General features: G+C 38.7%; 1 protein-coding gene across 1 annotated transcript in view; it reads left to right on the top strand.

The window, feature by feature from the left end:
- Positions 1-20,274, top strand: part of PREP (prolyl endopeptidase) — a 91,242-nt gene that overhangs the window by 52,985 nt on the left and 17,983 nt on the right. Inside the window, exon 10 of the mRNA XM_032101355.1 lies at positions 3,169-3,272. Within this exon, the coding sequence (XP_031957246.1) occupies positions 3,169-3,272 (104 nt within the window). The remainder of the gene's footprint in view (positions 1-3,168; positions 3,273-20,274) is intronic.

Here is a 20,274-nt window from a genome sequence, read left to right as displayed (position 1 = left end):
CATAGCCTTATATGAGCATCCTTACTATCTGTCCTTACAGTGTTGGATTGCTGTAGGAATCTTCTTTGTACAGTCCTGCAAAGCTGGAGCTGTCCAAAGCATTACATAATACAGGTGTGGCAAAACAGTAAATATTCTAGCATTTTGCATTGGAAGGGAGTTTCTACACAGTTGTCAATCTAGTATATGACAAGAAAATGTATTTACTGTTCACTCTTCTTTTCTTCTTCTTTCTTTATGGCCCAAACAATCAATACCTAATACAAGACAGGATTCAAATATGGAGGAGCAGATAGGCTTCAGGATCTTTATCTTCTTCCAAGGATGTGTATTGTAAGGGGATAAAAAATGTTCTTATAGCATCTGACCTATGTTTTTGCTCTATTTCAGTTAGAGCACAGCAACGTTATGTTGCAAAATGGCTGTATAATAGTTTTGATAAGTTTGCTGGTTTTGCTAGAAAGGAATATGTCAAATTATCAAAATTAGGTTTCAAACTTGGCAGATAAGAAGTGTGATGAATTTCCTATTATGTTACTCTTTACATAAACAGAACTATGATGTGTTATGTTTTCAGTTCCTCTTTTAAACAACATTCAGATTGTTGTAGGTATTGCAGCTCGAGAGTAGCTTGAGGACACTCTTGCATTTATCTCTTAACTTCATCCACCTTGATGGTTCGTAGTTCACTTGCCCACATCATGGGCCAGAAGTTGCCAGTTTTACAGGCCTGCACTATTCATCTCAGCTGAGCCAGCAGAGTCTCTGCAGCTGTGTAGGGGAAGTGCACAGATCTGTTTTAGCCTGTGGCTTTCCAGCCGGCCAGTAATGGCTTATCTCACTGCCTGCTGGCTGCTTAGGCAGATTGTTTTTCTCCTTTTCATTCATTTGCTTAGCATCTACAAAAAATTCACTATGTCATAGCTCTGCTAACTGGGGCAGAGTGACCTGGAATCTGGAAGAAAAAGGGAAGGTAAGAAATGTAAGTAGACTGTATGGGGATAAGGAAAGAATGAGGAAAGCAGAGAGGTAATTTTTAGGTAGATTTATGGATCCTCCTTAGTTTGTGTGAAACCTTCATTCACCTCATCAGTGGAGTAATCATACAAACGGTATGGGGCTGATCCTTGGTTAACCAGATATTCCTACTTTACTATTGGAAATCAACATAATTTGCACTTGTATTAAGTTGGATTACTGGGTTTTTTTCTAATGAGAAATAAATTAACATACTTGTGTTTAATACCTACAACAAAAGTAATAGTAAACGTATATATGAAATAATGAATAAAGCAGTTCTAAACCCATCTATGTTGACACCATGAAATAATTTTTGTTATTCCCTGAAAAATATGGTTATCCCCGCTGTCCACTCTAGTCAGATGCTTAGGTGACCACTCTGTCGTTTTGCATTTATTTAGCACCCAGCAAAACAGTTAGAAATATTACAATGCTTTTTGATATTAACTTCTGTGGCACTAAAAATAGAACAAGAGATGCAGTAGCAGGGGTTGAATTGCATGTTACTATAACATTAGGTTGATTTGCTCTGGAAATGCAGTCTGTGACTGTGCTTACCCTTCCTCATGTGGTTTGCTAAGACGTGGCAATTCTGCCTGCTCTGTGTGCAGCGTTTGCCAATACATTACCCAGCCTAGGCAGCTGCCTGTGTGTCAAACAGCTGCTCTGCCTGTTACTGCCTGGAGCGCCTTACACTGCAGTTTTGCATCATTTTCTGGATCCTAATCTTTAAGGATAATGCTGCCTTAATGCTTCTTTGCACCTGATTACGCTTGCTAGTCATTTTGTGATAAATGAAAAAAAAATTCCAGCAGATTAGGGGAGTCCTTCTAGTCCCCTGTTAATGCCCTGTTATGGCAAAAGGCTTTATTGGTTGCTAGAAATGTTAGTTTACATCTGCATTTTTTTATCAATCTCTATCTTCCTGATTTTCTAGTCTATAAAAGTGACTTAAAGAGACAATTCCCTGGTATCAGATAAGTTTCCTCATTATTTCGTGTTTTAGTCAGTATCAACTTTTATAGTTATAACTTCTGTAATAATTACTTCTGTTTCCTGAATGTATCTGTAATGCAGTATTTCAGTCAAGTCCTGCCCACCTTGGTTAACTTCATTACATTGAGGATCCCAGTAAAGTGCTTACTGCCATACCTTTTAGTGTTCTTTTCCCTAATATATGTTCTAAATTTTGCAAGGACCAGCTTGTTGTAAAGGAGAAAAAGAAAGGATAATTAACACTCAAGTTAGTTTATGTATCACATGTATCCGTAGTACAGGCATGAATACTAGGATTTTTTTAGTATGTTAACCAGTGTGCAAACACCACAGTCATGTTGTATGACACATACTTAAATGTTATTAGGGTTGAATGACAGGAAATACGTTTTATCGTTTAAATGCAAATTTATTAGTGGCTAATTACACATCTGTGTAATGTCTAGATAGCTGCAGTCCCTGTGACTCAGTCTCTGCTGAAACCTAGAAGTTTTATACTGTTTATAGATACGAGTTTTGTCATGTGCACAGCCCTTTGGAAATCATATATACAACTCAAGTGAAGTTGTCTTCAAACCTGCAGGATCAGGATGTAAAAGAAATTACAGAAGACTGTATTTTGTTCAGTTCCATAGGTAACCTGTGCCAGTCTGCCACAATTTCAAGTGGATGTTTAGCTCTTACTGTTACCTGGAGTCCATTTGAATTTTAATTTCAAATATTTTATCACAAGGAGAAAAATGTTGACCTGAGTGAAATTCTTGATATATTTATTCTCAGTCTGGTGGATCTAAAGGAGTGTTTTAAAATTGGCTTTATATTTCTTTCTTCCAGCATTATCATTCTCAATAAGTGCTTTCTAACTTCATGAAAACACTTTTTTTGCCCTATTTTGCTTAAGCCCCCTGGCTTTGTGTGAGTGGTGAGAATTACTCTTTCTGTACAGAAAGCCTTTGCACCCTCCCTAGATCAAGTGCATGTATGTAAGTGTTAAATTATGTAATAAATGAAAAAATGCGTCCAGAAGTACTGTTTTTCACCCTGCTGAGTTACCTTTACCATTCATTACTCCATCACAGTGCCTAAACTGGCGTCTTTTTAATGATAGCTATGTATTAAGCTGTCAAACTTGCACTGTATTCTGTATTTTAGGTATTATATATCACTGTGATCTGACCAAAGAGGAACTGGAGCCAAGAGTTTTCCGAGAAGTGACTGTTAAAGGATTTGATCCTTCGGTTTACCAGACAATTCAGGTAATAAACATGAACCCTGCTGTCTTGCTCTAATCACCTATGGCAGAGCTCAAGACAATTGGACTTGGCTCTTGGTGAGGAGACTTGCTTTAGAACCGTACTTTGGTTTTGAACTGAAATACTATTGTAGGTTCAGACAAGTAACTCAGTGTAGTAGCGTGAAGACTCCTTTGGAGATGCCTATTACACATAGTGGAAGTGTATAAGAATTAGCTAAATTTAAGGTTCATAACATTAAGAGAAATTACTTCAATGGAAAACAGTGTAAGCTACAGATTATATGGAACAGGTTCAGGAAAATACAGCGTTCTTCACAGACAACTGCTTTGACCTCATAACAGGTATTGTGAGTAAAAAGATTATACGAAATATACATTTTAAGTAGTAAGTGATCTTTCCGCTAAACACAGCTTTGGTAAGACCCTGATAAAATACTATGCCCTGGTCACGACTTTTAAGACAGGTATGGAACTTCTAGAGGGAGTTCATGGAAATTTGTTGAAACCATAGAATCATTTAGGTTGGAAAGACCTTTTAAGATCAAATCCGACCATAAACCTAATATTGCCAAGTCCCACTAAACGTGTCCCTAAGTGCCATATCTACTTGTCTTTTAAAAGCCTGCAGGGATGGTGACACAAGTAAAATCATTAGGGGTCTAGAAAAACAGTCATTATATTGGGATTCTTAGCATATTTAAGACTTGCAATTTATAGAATAAATACTGGAGGATGGATTCATTATTTTATATGTAGGATTTTTTCATCTTCTGGTGTAAAGTAAGAATGGAATTGAGGCTTTTTCTTTCTATAGGCAAAGGCATAACAATGTCTAGTGCCAAAAGTGGAATTTTAATAAGCTTAGCCTCGAAAAAGGTGAAATTATGTAGAAGATAAGCAACAGTGTGACAGCATGGCTTGGAGTCTTTGAAAAGAGATTAGATACTTCTCTTAATATCTTATTTTTAATTTTGCCTCTGACATATGCACAAGGCAGATTCTCTAAAAACATCAAGACAGTAGTATGTATGCATGAGGTGGTTGTAAATAGCCCCAACTGTTTGTCTCTGCATCTCCAGACAGAAATAAGAGTGTGGTAGAGGACAATTTGCTGTAAGTGTTCTCACAGAGAATACATTTTTGTTGCTTCACTCAAATTCATTAAGGGACTTCCACAGGATAACTTTAGGGCAGAGTGAGCTGGGTAAGAGAAAGAAAACGTTCTCTTTAGGAAAGAACTTGGTACAATTACAATGCTGCCATCTAACCCAGAAGGATAATAATGAAACACAAATAGACATGTAATTTGAAAGGGTATAGGAGAGGTTGCTATAAGTTAGAAATAATGTATTTTTTTAGTAAATCAAATTTTATAAAATAAATGTCTGGAAAAAAAAATCTCGTTTTACACTTAAATCAATTACACTAAATCAAGTAAAAGTAGAACAGCAATATAAATAATTTCAGGAGGAGTAAAGGAGGAAGCATGCTGTTGCTATGCCCTTGGAAACATGCACTGTCTGAAGCACTGGCAGAGATTCACTGCTAGGCTGTAATGTGGTGGAAGTCAGTATCACTGTTTCTGGTTTTTTCCTTTCTTGGCTCCTGCTCAGTTCTAGCTCTAGGAAAATGTGACCTGTGTAGTTACACTGGGATCAGTGCTTATAAAGATCACTCCTGGCTCACTGGTCATCCAGTTTTGCATTCTACCAACAAATGATCTCAGTACACCAACATCTTGGAAATTAGTTTTTGGTGTCTTTCATTCAGATCCATGGTGAAGTCTCAGCTGAGCTGTGAAAAAGGCTGTTTGTCAGGGCCAGGGCTGGGACTGCCTGCTCAGGTTTGTAGTAACTGAGCCTGTCAGTGCTGCACAGGTCAGATGGACTCCAGTCTTCATTTCCATTTGTGTGGTCTCGCTTAGAGCCTTGGTGGTGCTTCTGCTTGGAGGAGGGAAAGGGGATGGAAGGGTATCAAAGCAGGGTATAAATGGCTATCAACCTAGATGAATGCATAGCCATTTCAAAACTCGGGCAACATTGCAGGGATTTGTGAAAAAAAATCAAGAACAAGAATGCAAGAAATATACTGAAAGTAAGCAAAACCTGATTACTGTAGAAGAATGAACAATGCTGCAGAATCTATTTAATAATTTTAATTTCCATGAGAATTACTAAGTGGTAAAGGATAATATTGCTGACTCTGTCCTAATACATGTCCTTAATGAAAGGCAGGTCTCCTGCCAAGGTTCTTTCTTCATTCTTATATACCTGAAGAAATACCTACTAATACTAGCAATCTTCCCAGTTTCGCTGTGTAGCATATAGGAAACTGTAATGAGTTGTTCTTTAACAGTCTTTCAATGTAACTGGGTCAAGATTTGAACTGAAATGTAAGGTGTCGTGTATATGAAACCTGAATTAATGGCAATTGGAAAATTGCCACAGTGCCTGTTTTTTGGTCTTTCAAATCCAGTCTACAGTATTTGGTAGAAGTTGTAAAGTGCAAGGGTGGACCAGTGATAAATTTACTACACTAGGAAAAGTTGTGGTAGAGCTGCTGCATTTTTTGTACTTAGGGTTAAGATCTTACACTCTGACAGCCCAAACTAAGAACAAATTAGCCAGCTTGCACTGAAGGGAGAGCTGTTTCAACATACCTGACTTTTGCACCAGGGTAAGAGCATGTTTGTAAGTTATCAGCTCCATGGGACACCCTGCAAGTACATAGTCTGATTTATTGTGCTGTAGCTTGTGCTTATGCCCTTACCTTGAAAGACTCTGTGACCTCCATGAAAAAGTCAAACTGTTTAAAATGCTTGCCACACATCAAAAATTTATCCTAGCTACTTTTGTTAAATGATACATTAGGTTGCATTAATTACTCTGCCAAGCACTTCTTGAAATTTGGTTTTGTTTCCCTGCGTACTTCCATCTATCACAATGGCAGACTTTTTCAGGAAATGGCCTGTGGTGGGCTTTACAGAAGGAAAAAACACTTTTTCAGGAACTTAAAAACAGCACTTGCCCTAAGATGTTTGCTGTGCTAATAACTCAACTGTTGGTTTAAATAAAAAGCCTTTATTTTATCTTTGTAAAGTTGCAGCCTTTATTTTATCTTTGTGGAGTTGCCAACTACATTCTTATATACCTCCCCATGTTAGCACCTCACAGTGACACTTTATCATGGATAAACAGTCTTCTGGTGTGGTTCACAGCTCACCTACTTTTAGGCTGATGTGTAGGCTTTTAAGTGTTAAAATTGCAACAATAAAAATATTGCTTGGCTCCTTTCGCCATTCTTTGAATACCCTCCAGTACTTAAAATACTTTGAGATGAACCAAAAGTAGATGCAGCTATTGAGAGATGCATTTTGGATTAGCTCTTGCAGAAGGTGAAATTCATAGAACAACTTGGTTTTACAACTTAGTTTGATTAAAAAAGCAGCTGCTGTTTAGATATTGCTGCACAGATGCAAGAAGCTCAAGTCTTAAAAAGGATATTTCTCTTCAGGCCGGAATGAATTTCCTCCTTTCTTTTGCAGAAATTACTTTTGCAGGTGAAGTAATTTTCATGAGAATTTTTTTCTTTTCTTGCTCAGTCTTTCACTCCCATCACGAAGCCCCTGCAGTACTGATTTCAAGTTATGAGGCATTGATAGGGAAAATTTGTCTACAGTCATTGTCATTCCAAGTGGAACTTTACACCATACAGTTTGGCACAGTGATTAAGCTCTGCTTCAGGGAAATAAAACACTCAGAGAAGATGAGTCAGGCTTGAGGTTGATTGGCAGAGAAACTTGTGTACAGCACCTGCCCATGCTATTCCTGGATCTTGCTGTTGCTGGTGGTATCATTCCATGAGCATTAGGTTCCCTCATTAATATAAAAATAATAGAGGAAAGCAGTGTCCTCTGAAAACTGTAGTAAGCTCAACCTGCAAAGCAGTGCAAGAGCTGATACTATAATTAGCTCTGGTTTTTTCAGTGTAGTTATAAAGTGGTCTTAATGTTGTTTCTTCCCCTTATCCAAATATATATCATAAAATCAAAGAATGGTTTGAGTTGGGAGGGATTTCAAAGATCATCTAGTTCCAACCCCACTGCCATGCACGGAGACATCTTCCACTACATCAGGTTGCTCAAAGTCCCGCCCATCCTGGCCATGAACCCTTCCAGGGATCATGCATCCACAGTTTCTTTGGGCAACCTGTTCCTGTGCCTCACCATCCTCACAGTAAAGACTTTATTTCTAATATCTCATCTAGACCTTCCCTCTTGCAGATTAAACTCATTTCCCCTTGTTCTATTGCAATATGCCCTTGTAAAAAGTCCTTCTCCAGCTCCTTTACAGGCCCCTGTTAGGGACCGGAAGGCCACAATTAGGCTACCCCAGAGCCTTCTCTTCTCCAGGCTGAACAACCTCAACTCTCTCAGCCTGTCTTCATAGGAGAGCTGCTCCAGCCCTCTGATCATCTTCGTGTGCCCCTTCTGGACCTGCTCTAACAGGTTGGTGTGCTATATATGTTGGCCACCCCAGAGCCGGATACAGTGCCCCAGGTGGGGCCTCACCAGAGTGGTGACTTGCTGGCCATGCTTCCTTGGATGCAGCCTTGGACACAGTTGGCTTTCTGAGCTGTGAGTGCACATTGCTGGGGCACATTGAGTGTCTGGTCAACCAACACCCCCAAGTATTTCTCCTGAGGACTGCTCTCAATCCATTTCCACCCTGCCTGTATTTGTGCTTGGGATTGTCCCGATCCAAGTGCAGGAGTTTGCACTTGGCCTTGTTGAACTTCATGAGGTTCACACAGTCCCACCTCTCAAGCCTGCCAAGGTCCCTCTGGATGACATCCCTTCCCCCAGCGTATCCACTGCACTGCACAACTTGGTGTCAGCAAACTTGCTGAGGATACTACTCTCAATCCCACTGTCCATGTTGCTGACAAAGATGTTGTGCAGCACCGTCCCAAATGCGAACCCCATTGACCAAAACTCTTGAGTGCAACTTTCTATATGAATAGATCAATTGTAAGTTGGAGAAAAGTTCAGTAGCTTTGAATCTTATCTGCTGAGACAAAGCACTTTTACACCAGAGAGCTAAAGGCATGTACTTTACGCTGATTCTAGGCAGAGACAAATAATGCTCCCCATTTCTACAGAGGAGTAAGTAATTTTGGCATCGTTTTCATCCCTTTCCTAAGAATCCATCACAACCAAAATGGGGTTGATTTTTGAAGACCTGGACTTTCTTTCTTCTCACAGTATTTGGGGTTTGAATCCTGCTGTGATCTCATGGGATGGGAGGATAGAATTAATGCTTGGGGAAAACAAGTTGCTTATTGTTGTTTGTTTCTATTTTATTCTTTTTATTTCCTTGAGGTTTTGTATTGCAGTAAGGAAGAAAATGAGTTCAAGAAGTGTTTGGACAATACTTTCGGACACATAGTGTGACTCTTGGGATGATCCTTGTGGGTCCCTTCCAACTTGGCATAGTCAGTGATTCTGTGAAATACTGCGGGGAGAAGGAATGTGACAAACACCACAGTTTTAGTGCTTGCCACATTATGGCAGACACCTGCTCTCTTGCAGGGGGGAAATAAGCTTTGAACCACTTCTTTCAGAGCTCCCAGGAAGGAGGTTGAGGGCTTTGGCTCTGATCTCACCTAGTGTTTTGGCACCAAGGCACCAGTCTCACTCTGGAGGACATCAACAAAATTACAGTGACAACTGTGACAGCATTGGCGGTTTGCCTGTGTGAATGTAGTGTCTTATGGCCCTGGCATGTGGTTGTTACAAACACCACATTTGTCTGCCATTACCTCTTCTAATTGGAGGTCAATGAAGAAACACTAACTGAAAATGTAACGCTCTAGTTTAAAGGCCCTTGCAGTTCTTGAAAGCCAAGAGATTGTATATTAAATGTTACATATTTGCAGCCACATTACACTCCTTTTTAAAGGAGGAAATTGTCAGAATCAAGGACTTTACATCTAGATAGAGTATCAAGAGATGGATTTCCTATGATGACCTTAAATGCTCTTGAACTTTGAAAACCATATGCCAGAGTAGCAGAGTAGCAGTTGGCTCTACATCCATTATATTTAAGTAGTCCCATCCAATGCAGTTCAGAGATTCCTTAGGTATCTGGAGTAGGAACCAGATCTCTCTATTCTAAGTAAGAGGATGAAGCAATAGACTTTGCATTGCTTTCTTCACCAATCCAGTTCAAGTCCTGTTTTAAGGTCTAAATGTCTGGATTTGCTCTATCCCCTTATATACCACAGGGGACTGATGCACAGTTTAGGTTGGGAGCTTTTGTTCAGCAGAATGCAGAACAATGGAAATGTGGTTTAGGATGGAGGGGAGTGCAAAACTGCTCTTAGAAAGAATTAGCACTCTACCAGACCACACAATGTGGGGAATAATACTAAAATATTAAAATAATACTCTCTGTGTTCATTTGGATTGTCATATAGGCTTTGTGATTCATTAGTTCCAAGCTTTTAATAGTAAATTGTTTATTTTTTCTGCTGAGTATGCAGGGAGTTGGAGAGCTTTTTAAGATGGAAATGTCTGTAGAACCTCTAGACTTTATAAAAATGCTCATTTGTTTTAAGCCTACAAGAGAAGTGATTGCTTAGTAGTCTAACTAAAGCTCATTATGAAATATTATTCTTATGCCTTACTCAGTAGAACTTTTGTTTGAACTTGCAGTGGTTTGTTTTCCACTTTTCTAGTGAAGGGAGGTGTTAGTTGGCTTACTTAATCCCAAGATGCATTCCACGCTCCATTTCTTTCTCAGAATTCCTTAAAACACAAGGCAAAATAGCATGGACTAAAACAGACCCGTAACCATTGAACATAGTGTAGTGAATTCCTTTTTACACACAGGAGTTTTAAACAAGAGCTTAAGCAATTGTAGTGGAGCTTAAAGGATTGCCTCGCATGTCTTAAATGATTGCATTGTTGGTTGTAAATAAAAAATAGTTTTGATTTTTACGGTAAATGGGAAAATACCTTTTGCCATCAAAAATATTTAAAAAGTCATTCAGTCAGACGCCTTAAATGAGCACGTGTGTTAAAGTCTTCAGGAACCTCAGTAGGTAGGTTCTTTGCTTATAAAGAGATATTAAAATTATAATATTGTAGTGAAAATACTTGGGATTTGTCTTCTTTCTAAACAAGTCACTGAAAACTTCTTCCCTTCTATTTTTCCTCCAACTTCCATATTCGCTCCTCTGATTGAACTCACCTCCAGTAATTAAGCATGAACACATTGCTATTTTAATTAACTCTTACTCACAAGTATGAATTCTATTTAATGTTCCTCAGTGGGAATCTACCTCCAACTTTTCTTCTCCCATTTGTACAGGCTTATCCATGTTATTTCTCAAAGGTAGTGAATATTATTAACTTCATTCTACAGGAACAGAAACATTCAGAATGAAATTTGTCTGTGGCTCTACATTGATGAGGTGTTGCTCTGGGGATACGGTTTGCTGTTCTAATGGCAGTAGTTTGCTGATCCTCAGAGTTGAGTTTTCAGATGTGGATTGAAAACTTCATCAAGACAGTTATTAAAATCTTACACAAATAGCAGTTCAGAGAACTTCAGCATCAATAAAAAGCCCCCTCTCAATACGTCTAATAGTAATAAAGGCGGACAACATACAGTCTTTTGATCATTATGGTGTTTGTGTGTCTTGTATAGTGCAGATTGAATGGCCGATACCATCCATGGTGGAAGGTTAAACACAGAATGCTTCCACAAAAAAAATGCTCTAAAGCCTCTTAGCCTCTTTATAGCTGTTTAATTCTTGCTTAAACCAAGTAGTCATAAAAATGGGAAATTTCAGCACAGTCCTCTGCTGAAAGAAAAAAGTGATAGCTGCCCCTTTTCTTTTCTCACTAAGAGGATAAATGTCAAACTTTGGCACGCCAGCATTGTTCAGAATGAGAGTGCTCCTCTGCTGAGTGGGAATATTTCTATTCATCTGCCCACCCATCACTTTGCCTCATGGGGCCTGGCCGGGGAGGTGGGGTTTAATTGTGATGATAATGCTGCATTGAGGACAGATTGCTCTGGGACCACAATCATGAGTTTTATTCACACAGCTGGCAAAAGATCATTAGATGATTGCAGTTGTCAGTCATCGTTGGTGTGGGCCAGCATTCGAGCCACTGACCCAGCAGGGAGAGACACATTGACTTCCTTTACTAGGCCCCCAAGATAACCAGACTTTCCTGGTTGTATTTTTCAGTACTGTGCTAGCAGTGTCATGTAAGTCCATTTAATAGTCATTAGGTTTCCGAGGAAGAGGATTTACTTTTAGTAAGAGTTATATACACAGATATATATCTGTCTGTGCCATAGGACAGTGTTTAAATTCAAACAGATTTCCAGAACAGTAGCAATTATAGTCATTTATTTGATAGTGAAGCTCATATTACTTGAAAATGAAATGTTGGTCGCTCTGTTAATAGGTGTTTGCACATCTGTAGTATACATATGGGCAAGTTTTAAAAATGTTTTCTTTGGTTTTAACATGTAAATATTTAATATTTAAATTTTTAAACCATTTTCTCAAGTTTAACTAATGCAGATCCATAATGCAAGTGGTGGATTTTTCAATATGTCTCTGTTCACCAGCTGTTCCTGTAGATTTTGTTACATATGTGAACTCCCTGGATGGCCTTCACATTTCTCAATCATAGTTTTATGAAAGGCAAAAGGGAGTGAGAAGGGAGGCGATAGTTCTGTTTTAGGTGTCTGTCTTTTCCACTTCTGCTTTTGAGGCTTCTCTTCTTAAAATCATATAAAATCTGTATAAGAACAATCTCAGAAGCTCATCTAACCCACTGGAGACCCAGGAGGTAGGACACTGGCTTTTCCTGCAGGAAGAGAGGAACCAGCTCCTACTGCCCAACAGGTGGCTGCAGCTGTGAACAGAAAAACCTGCCATAATAAACAAGGAGCAAAAAGACTGGGAAGAGGAAGAAACTACAATTCCTGAATGTGGACATGGTGGTGATGTGGGCATGTACCCATGTCCCAAAACTGGCCATTGTGGCTAGAGCACACTGATCTGTCCTGGGCACTGTGGCAGGTCACTTCTGCCTGTACTATTCCTGACTGGTTTCCGTCTGCCTTATGTTTAAAAGCCTTCACTCCCTAGGAAATCTGTCCCAGGTTCTCACCGAGTTTACTGTTAAAAAGCTTTTGCAGTGAATAGGGGATACACCACCTAAAGGCCTCACCTGAATTCCCTTCTTGAGTTTGAAATGTGTTGCTTTGTGTCCCTCACTGACATGGAAGACAGTTAGTTCTCTTCTAGTTGCAGCCAACTTCTGCATGTTTAGAGATTGTCACTGTGTCTCCCTCAGTTTTATTTTCCTTTAGACTAAAAACAATCAAAACAAAAGAAAAATCTGTGCTCTGTTCAGTTTTTCTAGTGGATTGTATTTCGTGGGCCTCCTATCACTCTGCTTTTTCTTCCTGGAATCTATTTAGATGCTCAGCATATGGTGTGTCATGGTTTCAACTGAACACAGCACTCCAGCTGAGGCTTTGCAAATGTGAATGCAACAGGAGGGGTTACTTGATAATATCTTGTGGGTGAGACTTTGGTTTATGTCCTCATGTAGGGTTTGCCTTTTCCCTAACGATTCATTGTTCAAGTTCAGTTTGGCATGTCTACAACTCTAAGATACTTTTCTAAACTACTTTTTAGTGAGCTGTTCACTATTCTTTATGTGATTGCATCTGTCAGGTTGTAGTAGGTTGTATTTCTGACCTTGCTGGATTGCATTTTACTGTTTCAGCTAGTTTTGCCTTTTGTTTGTTACTCCTTCCAAGCAGCACTCCCTTGTCACCTCTTTTCTTCAGTGTCTCAGTGTTTCCTGTCAGCAATTAAGCTTCACCACAGCTCCATACTCCCATTTAAATACTTCACAGTGGATACATCTCTCATTCTGAATAGCGTCCTTGTAGGCAACCAGGGGACTGGAGTGTTTCCAGAATAGACGTGGCTCTGGCAGAGCTGGGAGGTTTGTGTTTTGGAGTTGCAGGCCTCCAGGCACACACAAGTTCATAACTAGTTTATGCAGTTATTTATTAGGCTTGGCATACAACTGTTACAAAGAGGTTTAAGGAGGTAGGGCAGCCTGCAGACAACAAATTAGAAGGTTGTTGCTCTTTCATTTACTTGGTTATTGCAGGACTTAAGAGTCTTAATCATGGACCACAATCAGCAGTGTGCTGGATAGCATGGAAATGCAGACCAACACAGGGCCCTTTCCAACCACAGCTTGAATCAGAAGAGAGAAATAAATTACATTTGGAAGATTAATAATGATGGCTGTGCATTAACTACCTAAAGGAGACAAAACCAAATTAGAACTGGTAAAAAATGCAGATAAATTCTTGAGATATGTATATATACACACACATAATCACCGCAGCCCAGTAAAATTATACTTGCTGTCTTCATCCAGGGTCAAAACTGCTTGGTGGATTAGGGGTTTTGTTGTTGTTTTTGTTGTTGCTGTTAATTAACATTCATCATCATGGTGGAAAGCAGAGTACTAGAGCTGAGAGTGGAAAACAACAGTTTCAAATGTTGGTGGGATCTTACATAGACATATGGAAAATGAGAACCTCTGCGAAGTAAATGAGTGTGTGTGGCCACTACTTGGAGCAGACTCTGCTATTGAAAGGGAAAAAGGGAAGCAAATTATAACATGTATTGTAACCTAAAGTTATAACTCTTGCATTCACTGTGAACATGATTATCTTAGAAAAGGATGCATGGTAACAAAGATGATCATATAATAGTTGTGAGCAGTTCAGTTTATACTGAGCAAATAATTTTTGCTAAATAGTAGAGAGGAGGTTTTGGAGAATCTCTCTTACCAGTTTATGACGGCACAATCATACCTCTTAGCATATATATGTTGGTGTTGCTGGCCACTTTGAAGGGCATAGTCTCCATTTATACTAAACACAGAAAAAAAAAGACAGAGCTTAAAAAGCTTAGTCAATAGCTTTGTCAACAGATTTGGTGGGTTGTTTTTTCTTAAATTGGGTTCATTGCTGAAGAGAGGGGGCAAGCTGAACACAAAGTGCTTTGATAAGTATCCAGAGATGCAGAGTGGTGAACTTGTGTAAGTGGAACTTGTATGAGTAGAATCATTCTGCAGACCTCTCTTACTTGCCCTCAGTATAAAAACTGAAGTAGTAAAAACTTAAAAATCACAAAATCTTGGGGCAATCTGAAAGAACATTTTTTTGAGGGAAAAGAAAGAAGGATAGTTCTTTTTCAGTTCACTTTCTACCCAGGAACAGTTCAGTCACTAATTTTCTCTGGGCTTTTGTCTGCTTATGATGCAGCACAAATTCATCAGTGTGCAATTTTATTAATGGTAATCTAGTTTGCATCTTCATTTAGCAGTTGATTTGATTTTATCAACAGTGCTCAGAGGTACTGATAAAATATTATCTTTCCTTAGATTAATTATTTCTGCTCTGTCCTTGAGACATCTCCCAGGAGATTTATGGGACAAGGAAAGCCTCTAAAAACTATCATTTTTATTCACAGTAACCAGTGTTTCAGCTGTGTAGATGAATGATATAAAGAAATAGATGATTTCCTTAGTTCCAGCTTCTGTTCTCATAGACAGGGAAAAATTGCTACATAAATTCTCCCTGACAGCTGCCTGAACTGCTTGCTTTTCATCCAATTTGTCAATTATTTTTGAAAGTAGCAGTGTACAGAGATCCCTGCTAGCAGCTAAAAATAGTCTGGATGCAGAAAAAGCTTCAAAGCGTAATGGTAGAATGCCTGAAATCAGGGAGTCTTTTACTAGTAGGAACATCCCTGACTTTTTCTTTCTGCTTACTGATGGTTTTTGAACTGATAGCACTCATTCTAGTTGATCTGGCATCATTAGACATTTGATACATATATTTATTGATAGTTGATTATTAGTTGTGGATTACCTAATGTCTGATACAAGTTTATTGGCTTTTACTGTCTTGTTCATCTTTTGCCTAAGAAAGGAAAGATTGCTGCAGACTGTCCTTAGTGTTAGGGCTTCTTAAAAAAAAAAGCATTCCTCTTTTTTATTCATTTTTCTCTGCACTGTTCCAAGAGTATTACAAGGGTGCTTCAGCACACTCCTTGGTGTGCCTGGTATGAAGTACCTTCAAAGTCTTGGTTTTGACATCTGTCTGGAAACTACAGCAGCAGTTGAAATTTTTGCTGGGTTGCTTTATACCAGATTTGGTTTAATTTTTTCCCTAAGTATTGTTACAACAGTGAATGAAAACTGATAATTCTCTTCTGCTTCTTGCTACTCACTGAGTGATTTTTCTTCATTGTACAAATGTCTACTGCAAATCTGAAAACAATAGTAGTCTCTCCACAGCAAATTTTCAAAATCAATAGCATCTGAACCTTAGAATTATTTTTTCTAAGATAGCGCCCCAGATATTTTCCAGGACTTAAGTTTTTCCTCAACCATTCTCAAGGGATTTTTTTCTTCTTCTGCTACCATTTTGGTGGTTTTTTAATCACGTAGGGGCACAAATGAGTAACTTTAAATTCAAGTTTATCTCAGAAAGTGAATTATATGTAGCTATAATTTGAGTGAGAAAATGCACACGGAATTGCTTCACAATATTTTTAATGACCTATTCATTTCAGTAAGTACTTCAGAGTAAATATTCACAGGAAAAGTGATTTGGAACTGATTTTGAAATATGCACTGTCTGGTGTAGATGATCTCTGTTTTCTTTCAAACCAAAAAGCATGAATGGCTTTTTAATATTGTACTAGCCACACGCAGAATTTTTGTAGGTGTTTAGTGATTTATAGCACTTCTGCATTTAGGTAGCCAACTTGGCATCTATAAACATGGTATGATTCTCTAAGGAAGAGAGAGCAGAGCCTTCTGAAATTGCCTGGCATTTGAAAGTCATGAACAAAGCTTCTTGGCCATGTAAAAAACGCATGGATCCTCTCAAGGCTTTGGCACAAGCTGGCACTTGACATCCCCATTGTCAAGATTGAATTTTCTCTGTGCAAGAATTTTTGGGTATGGGTTTGCAAGTGAAAATTGAGCACCCTGAACTGTGTAGCTGCCCCTATGTTATGGAGAAAATCCAACAGTAGTTGTGTCATCCTCCTGAAGCTTGTAAACACTCAACAATGAGGCTATGTTGAGATAACCAAGCAAGTTTGAAGCAAGACGGAGTCAAAGAAAGAAAAGGTAAATTAGCTAGTTACTAGCTAGTTTGAGTGAATGTATCTCTTTCTCAGCACATTGGATTAGGTGTGTGCACCTACCACATCATAAAACCATAAATAAGAATAGTTATTGTGAAGTAGCTTGCAAAAAGTGAGTTCTCCCTCTTGTTTACCCATGGAAAGTTGCCTCTACATTTTTGTTCTTATCATGTTTCTCATCACAGCTTGAACTGATTTCCAGCATGGTAAAAATGAGTAGTGTTTACTTTCTAATGCCTACACACTACTGCAGTGAGTTGCCTCGTCAGAGCAGTTTATTCAGTGAAGTAAAGCATGATTTAATGACAGAAAATGGACTAGCTAGCAGCTGTTATTTATGGTTTTATTCATAATGGTGTGCTGCTTCCATCGAGACATTCCTTTGCTTGTCTCATGCTATACTACTTCATAGTAGTACATTTCCTGAATGCCTAAGCACAGAGGCAATTCAGAAAAGAGACTGTAACTTACAAAGGCCCCTGGGACATTTTGCTGTTTAATATGACTACAATGTATATTTAAATGAAAAGGTAAATTTATCTCTCATATCTGTCTGTCTCTACACTGTACACTAAGTCATCTTCAAGGCAAATTGATGAAAGGAGTAACTGTACCTGACAGATTCTAATTATTCTGCTGCAGGAAGCTCTGAGATTGCACTGAGAGGGGCAAAGAATAAACAGAAGAGGCACAAAGCCTCTCTGGTTGCAGAAGTAGAGTGTGTGTAGGGGTCTCACTGGATCCCATTTACCACTAAGGCTTTATATAAATGGGATGATACCTTTTAGCTTATCTAGCAAAGAGTGATTTAAATTTCTGCCATGCCAGTCTTGCAGGATTTGTGATCTTTCACCTGTATTTTTCTCTTGTCTTCCCCTACATCCTCCCACCACCCTGTGAGAGACCTCCCTGCAGTCAATTGCAGCTAGGCAGCTGAACCTAGTAGCAAGGAGACATTTCTTCTAAAAGACCATCTCCTGGCTCTTTGCCTCTGTCAGCATGAGTCTGCTTTTTGTGCCGGTGAGTGGGTGGTGAAACAATTTCTTCTGAGCGGATTCTTGATTATTTTCATAGTGCTTTTGCAAACGTCTGTGGTGGGTGTTCTTCTTTCTGGGTTTTACCTGCATGAATTTTTACTGTACTGAGTTACTTTGGCCCCTCTCCAGCTCTGTGTTAAGCAAGCTTTGCAACCCACACAGAATTGCTTTGAAGCTAATTTAAGAGGCTTAAAGAAGATGGATGAGGATTCCCCTCTGAAGAAAGGAAACCTCAGATCCTGTGGATTTACTCTGTAGTGGTGACAGTTCTCTGTTATTTTTCCTGACTTCTGATTCATGCTCTATATAAGAATACAAGAACTGGTGGTTAGTAAGAGCTGCTCTTACGGGTGGCCATTGGCTGGCTGCTAGAGCTGCCTAAGGGGCCACTGCTGATCTTATCCTTGGGTCCATGCCACTGCTGCAATAAATAGGGAGTTTTGCTTCTGATGAGCTATATAGTCTTTAGCCCCAGACTAGTGTCAGGTTTTTTGTAAGGTCAGAGGTGATGAGGGATGGAATGGGCTATGGACAGGTGCTGTGGAAGGCAGCACATGATTCTGGTTGAATCAGTGAGTTTTCTGCCCTGGCATCTTGAGAGGATTTCTCCTTGCCTGCCAATTCAGCAGAAGTGTTCAGACTTGCTGGTGTGAGAGCAGGGTCTTTGTGACTTGCCTTCCTGAAGCACCAAGTGTTAGGGCTTGTCGGTGGGACGTGTTCCTATGTGGCATTGTTCAGCCTCAGGCACTGTTATCTCGGTACCTAAATATAGGTTTGAAAACCTTGATGTTCCATCTGTGCGGGAAAACTTTCTCCAGGGGCTACTCCTTTAAGTTTACTGTCCTGGTCACCTTTCAAAGATACTAGTGTGGGATTTTTAAAACAGTGAGCCTTTAACAAAGCATTTGGGAATTGACATTTGGGAATTGACATTTCGGAAAACATGGGCAACGTTGTATGATTTACTCTGAATTCCTTATGCTTTTCTTCCACAAATCTCAAATGTTGGTGTGTTATGAGAAATCTTCATTTAACAAGGGAAATACTTTATGTGAAACTGGATGTTTGAAACTCAGTTCCAGGAAGTAAAACCTGAAGTAGTCATTCCCTATAGCCCCTGTGTCTGGGGTTGCTGGGACTGAACAGAATGTTTTGCCTCCCCAGTGCTGTCTGTAACTTTGTGGTGGTTGCAGCAGTGTGTGAGGGCAGCTGTTCTTACCTAGAAGCAGAAAACAATGACTAAATTTCACAAAACTGCTAAATCCTGTGTTTGATTCAAGTGAAAAGGAATTATCTCAGAAAAATTATATAGGAGACATTGGAAAAAATTGTTTTAAAGGCATTGTTGTGGTGTTAATAAACCTAAATTATTGAACATGAATTTTTAATAAGGAGCATTCCAGCTTGATTTATATGCCGTTTTAATTGCTCCTTGTAAAATTTTTTGGCATTTCACACAATGGATGTCAATCTAATGACAAGTGTAATTCTTACCTGGTTTTGATCAAGCACACATAGACATGGAAACATTTGCTATTTCGGGTATGTAATACCTAATCTTGAAAGAGAGTTTGAGAGAGACATTATTAGAATAACTACTGGCTTCCTAAGAATAATTAGCCTACTGTGACATAAGGAGTGTTTTCAAGTCTCAGAAATCAAAGTTTCTTTTCAGGTATAAAATTCATGTTTTATCTACAGGAAATAATTCTTTTTGACAAGACAAACTGATCACTTTTTAACTGGATTTTAATGCTTTGCCATTCATGAGCGAGTCAGGCAAATGACAAAAGATTTCTGAACATTCAGATATTGTTCACAGTTCAAAACATATATACATTAGACCCATATGGACAAGATTATTTTAGATGTGTGTTTTACAGCAGTATTTCAAAACCTGTGTTGAATACCTTAGAAGGTTAATTTTAAATGTGTACGGGTTTGCAGTTGGTTTTTTGTGTAGAAGGATTTTAGGTTTTGTAAAAGCAAGATGATTTCAGGTGCACTTTTCTTACCCCAACATCTTTTAATATCTCCATTATATAAACAGAAAAAATAGTTCTGAAAGGGAGTAAAAGTGAAAATAAAACCTCAGAAGTTGTTGAGGTTTTTAATTTTTAAAAATTGAAGTTTCTATTCAATGTCAGTAATTTTAGGTATTTTTAGTTATGTGGCACAATACGAGTGCATGAGTTTTACTTATTTGTGGGGATTATTGTGTCACTTTCTTTAATATTCAAAATACTGATTTCATATTTGCTCGTAAGAGAAGTGCATGTCGGATGATTGCCAAAATTATTTTTAGTTCTGTGTGTAAGTATCAATGTCTGTCTGTGTTATCTCTGTAGATAAATGAAAGAAAAACTTCATTTGCAGCGTCTGTTTTTCAAATCTTTTTACTTTTCTAAAAGACTTAGTTTTGCCTCCTGGTGACTTGAGATGGAGAGGATGCTTCTTGTCATAGCAGAGGCAGAGGTGGATAAATACAGAGTCTTTCTGAATTAGTGTCTGTGTCTACAATGCAAGCTGATATTTCCCCTCTTCCCTAAGTGAACATTCACCTAACAAAAATACTGCACATTTAAAGATAATAATTAGGAGGACAGAGAGCTCCCCAGGAATGAATGTATAGAACATTTTTATCCTGTTCAACCCCTAAGTAAATTTACAAGCCCAATC

This window comes from Corvus moneduloides, chromosome 3 (genome assembly GCF_009650955.1).
Source record: "Corvus moneduloides isolate bCorMon1 chromosome 3, bCorMon1.pri, whole genome shotgun sequence".
Taxonomy (NCBI): domain Eukaryota; kingdom Metazoa; phylum Chordata; class Aves; order Passeriformes; family Corvidae; genus Corvus; species Corvus moneduloides.
The sequence above is the reverse complement of the archived record's forward strand: the minus strand, read 5'-3'. Positions and strand labels throughout refer to the sequence as shown.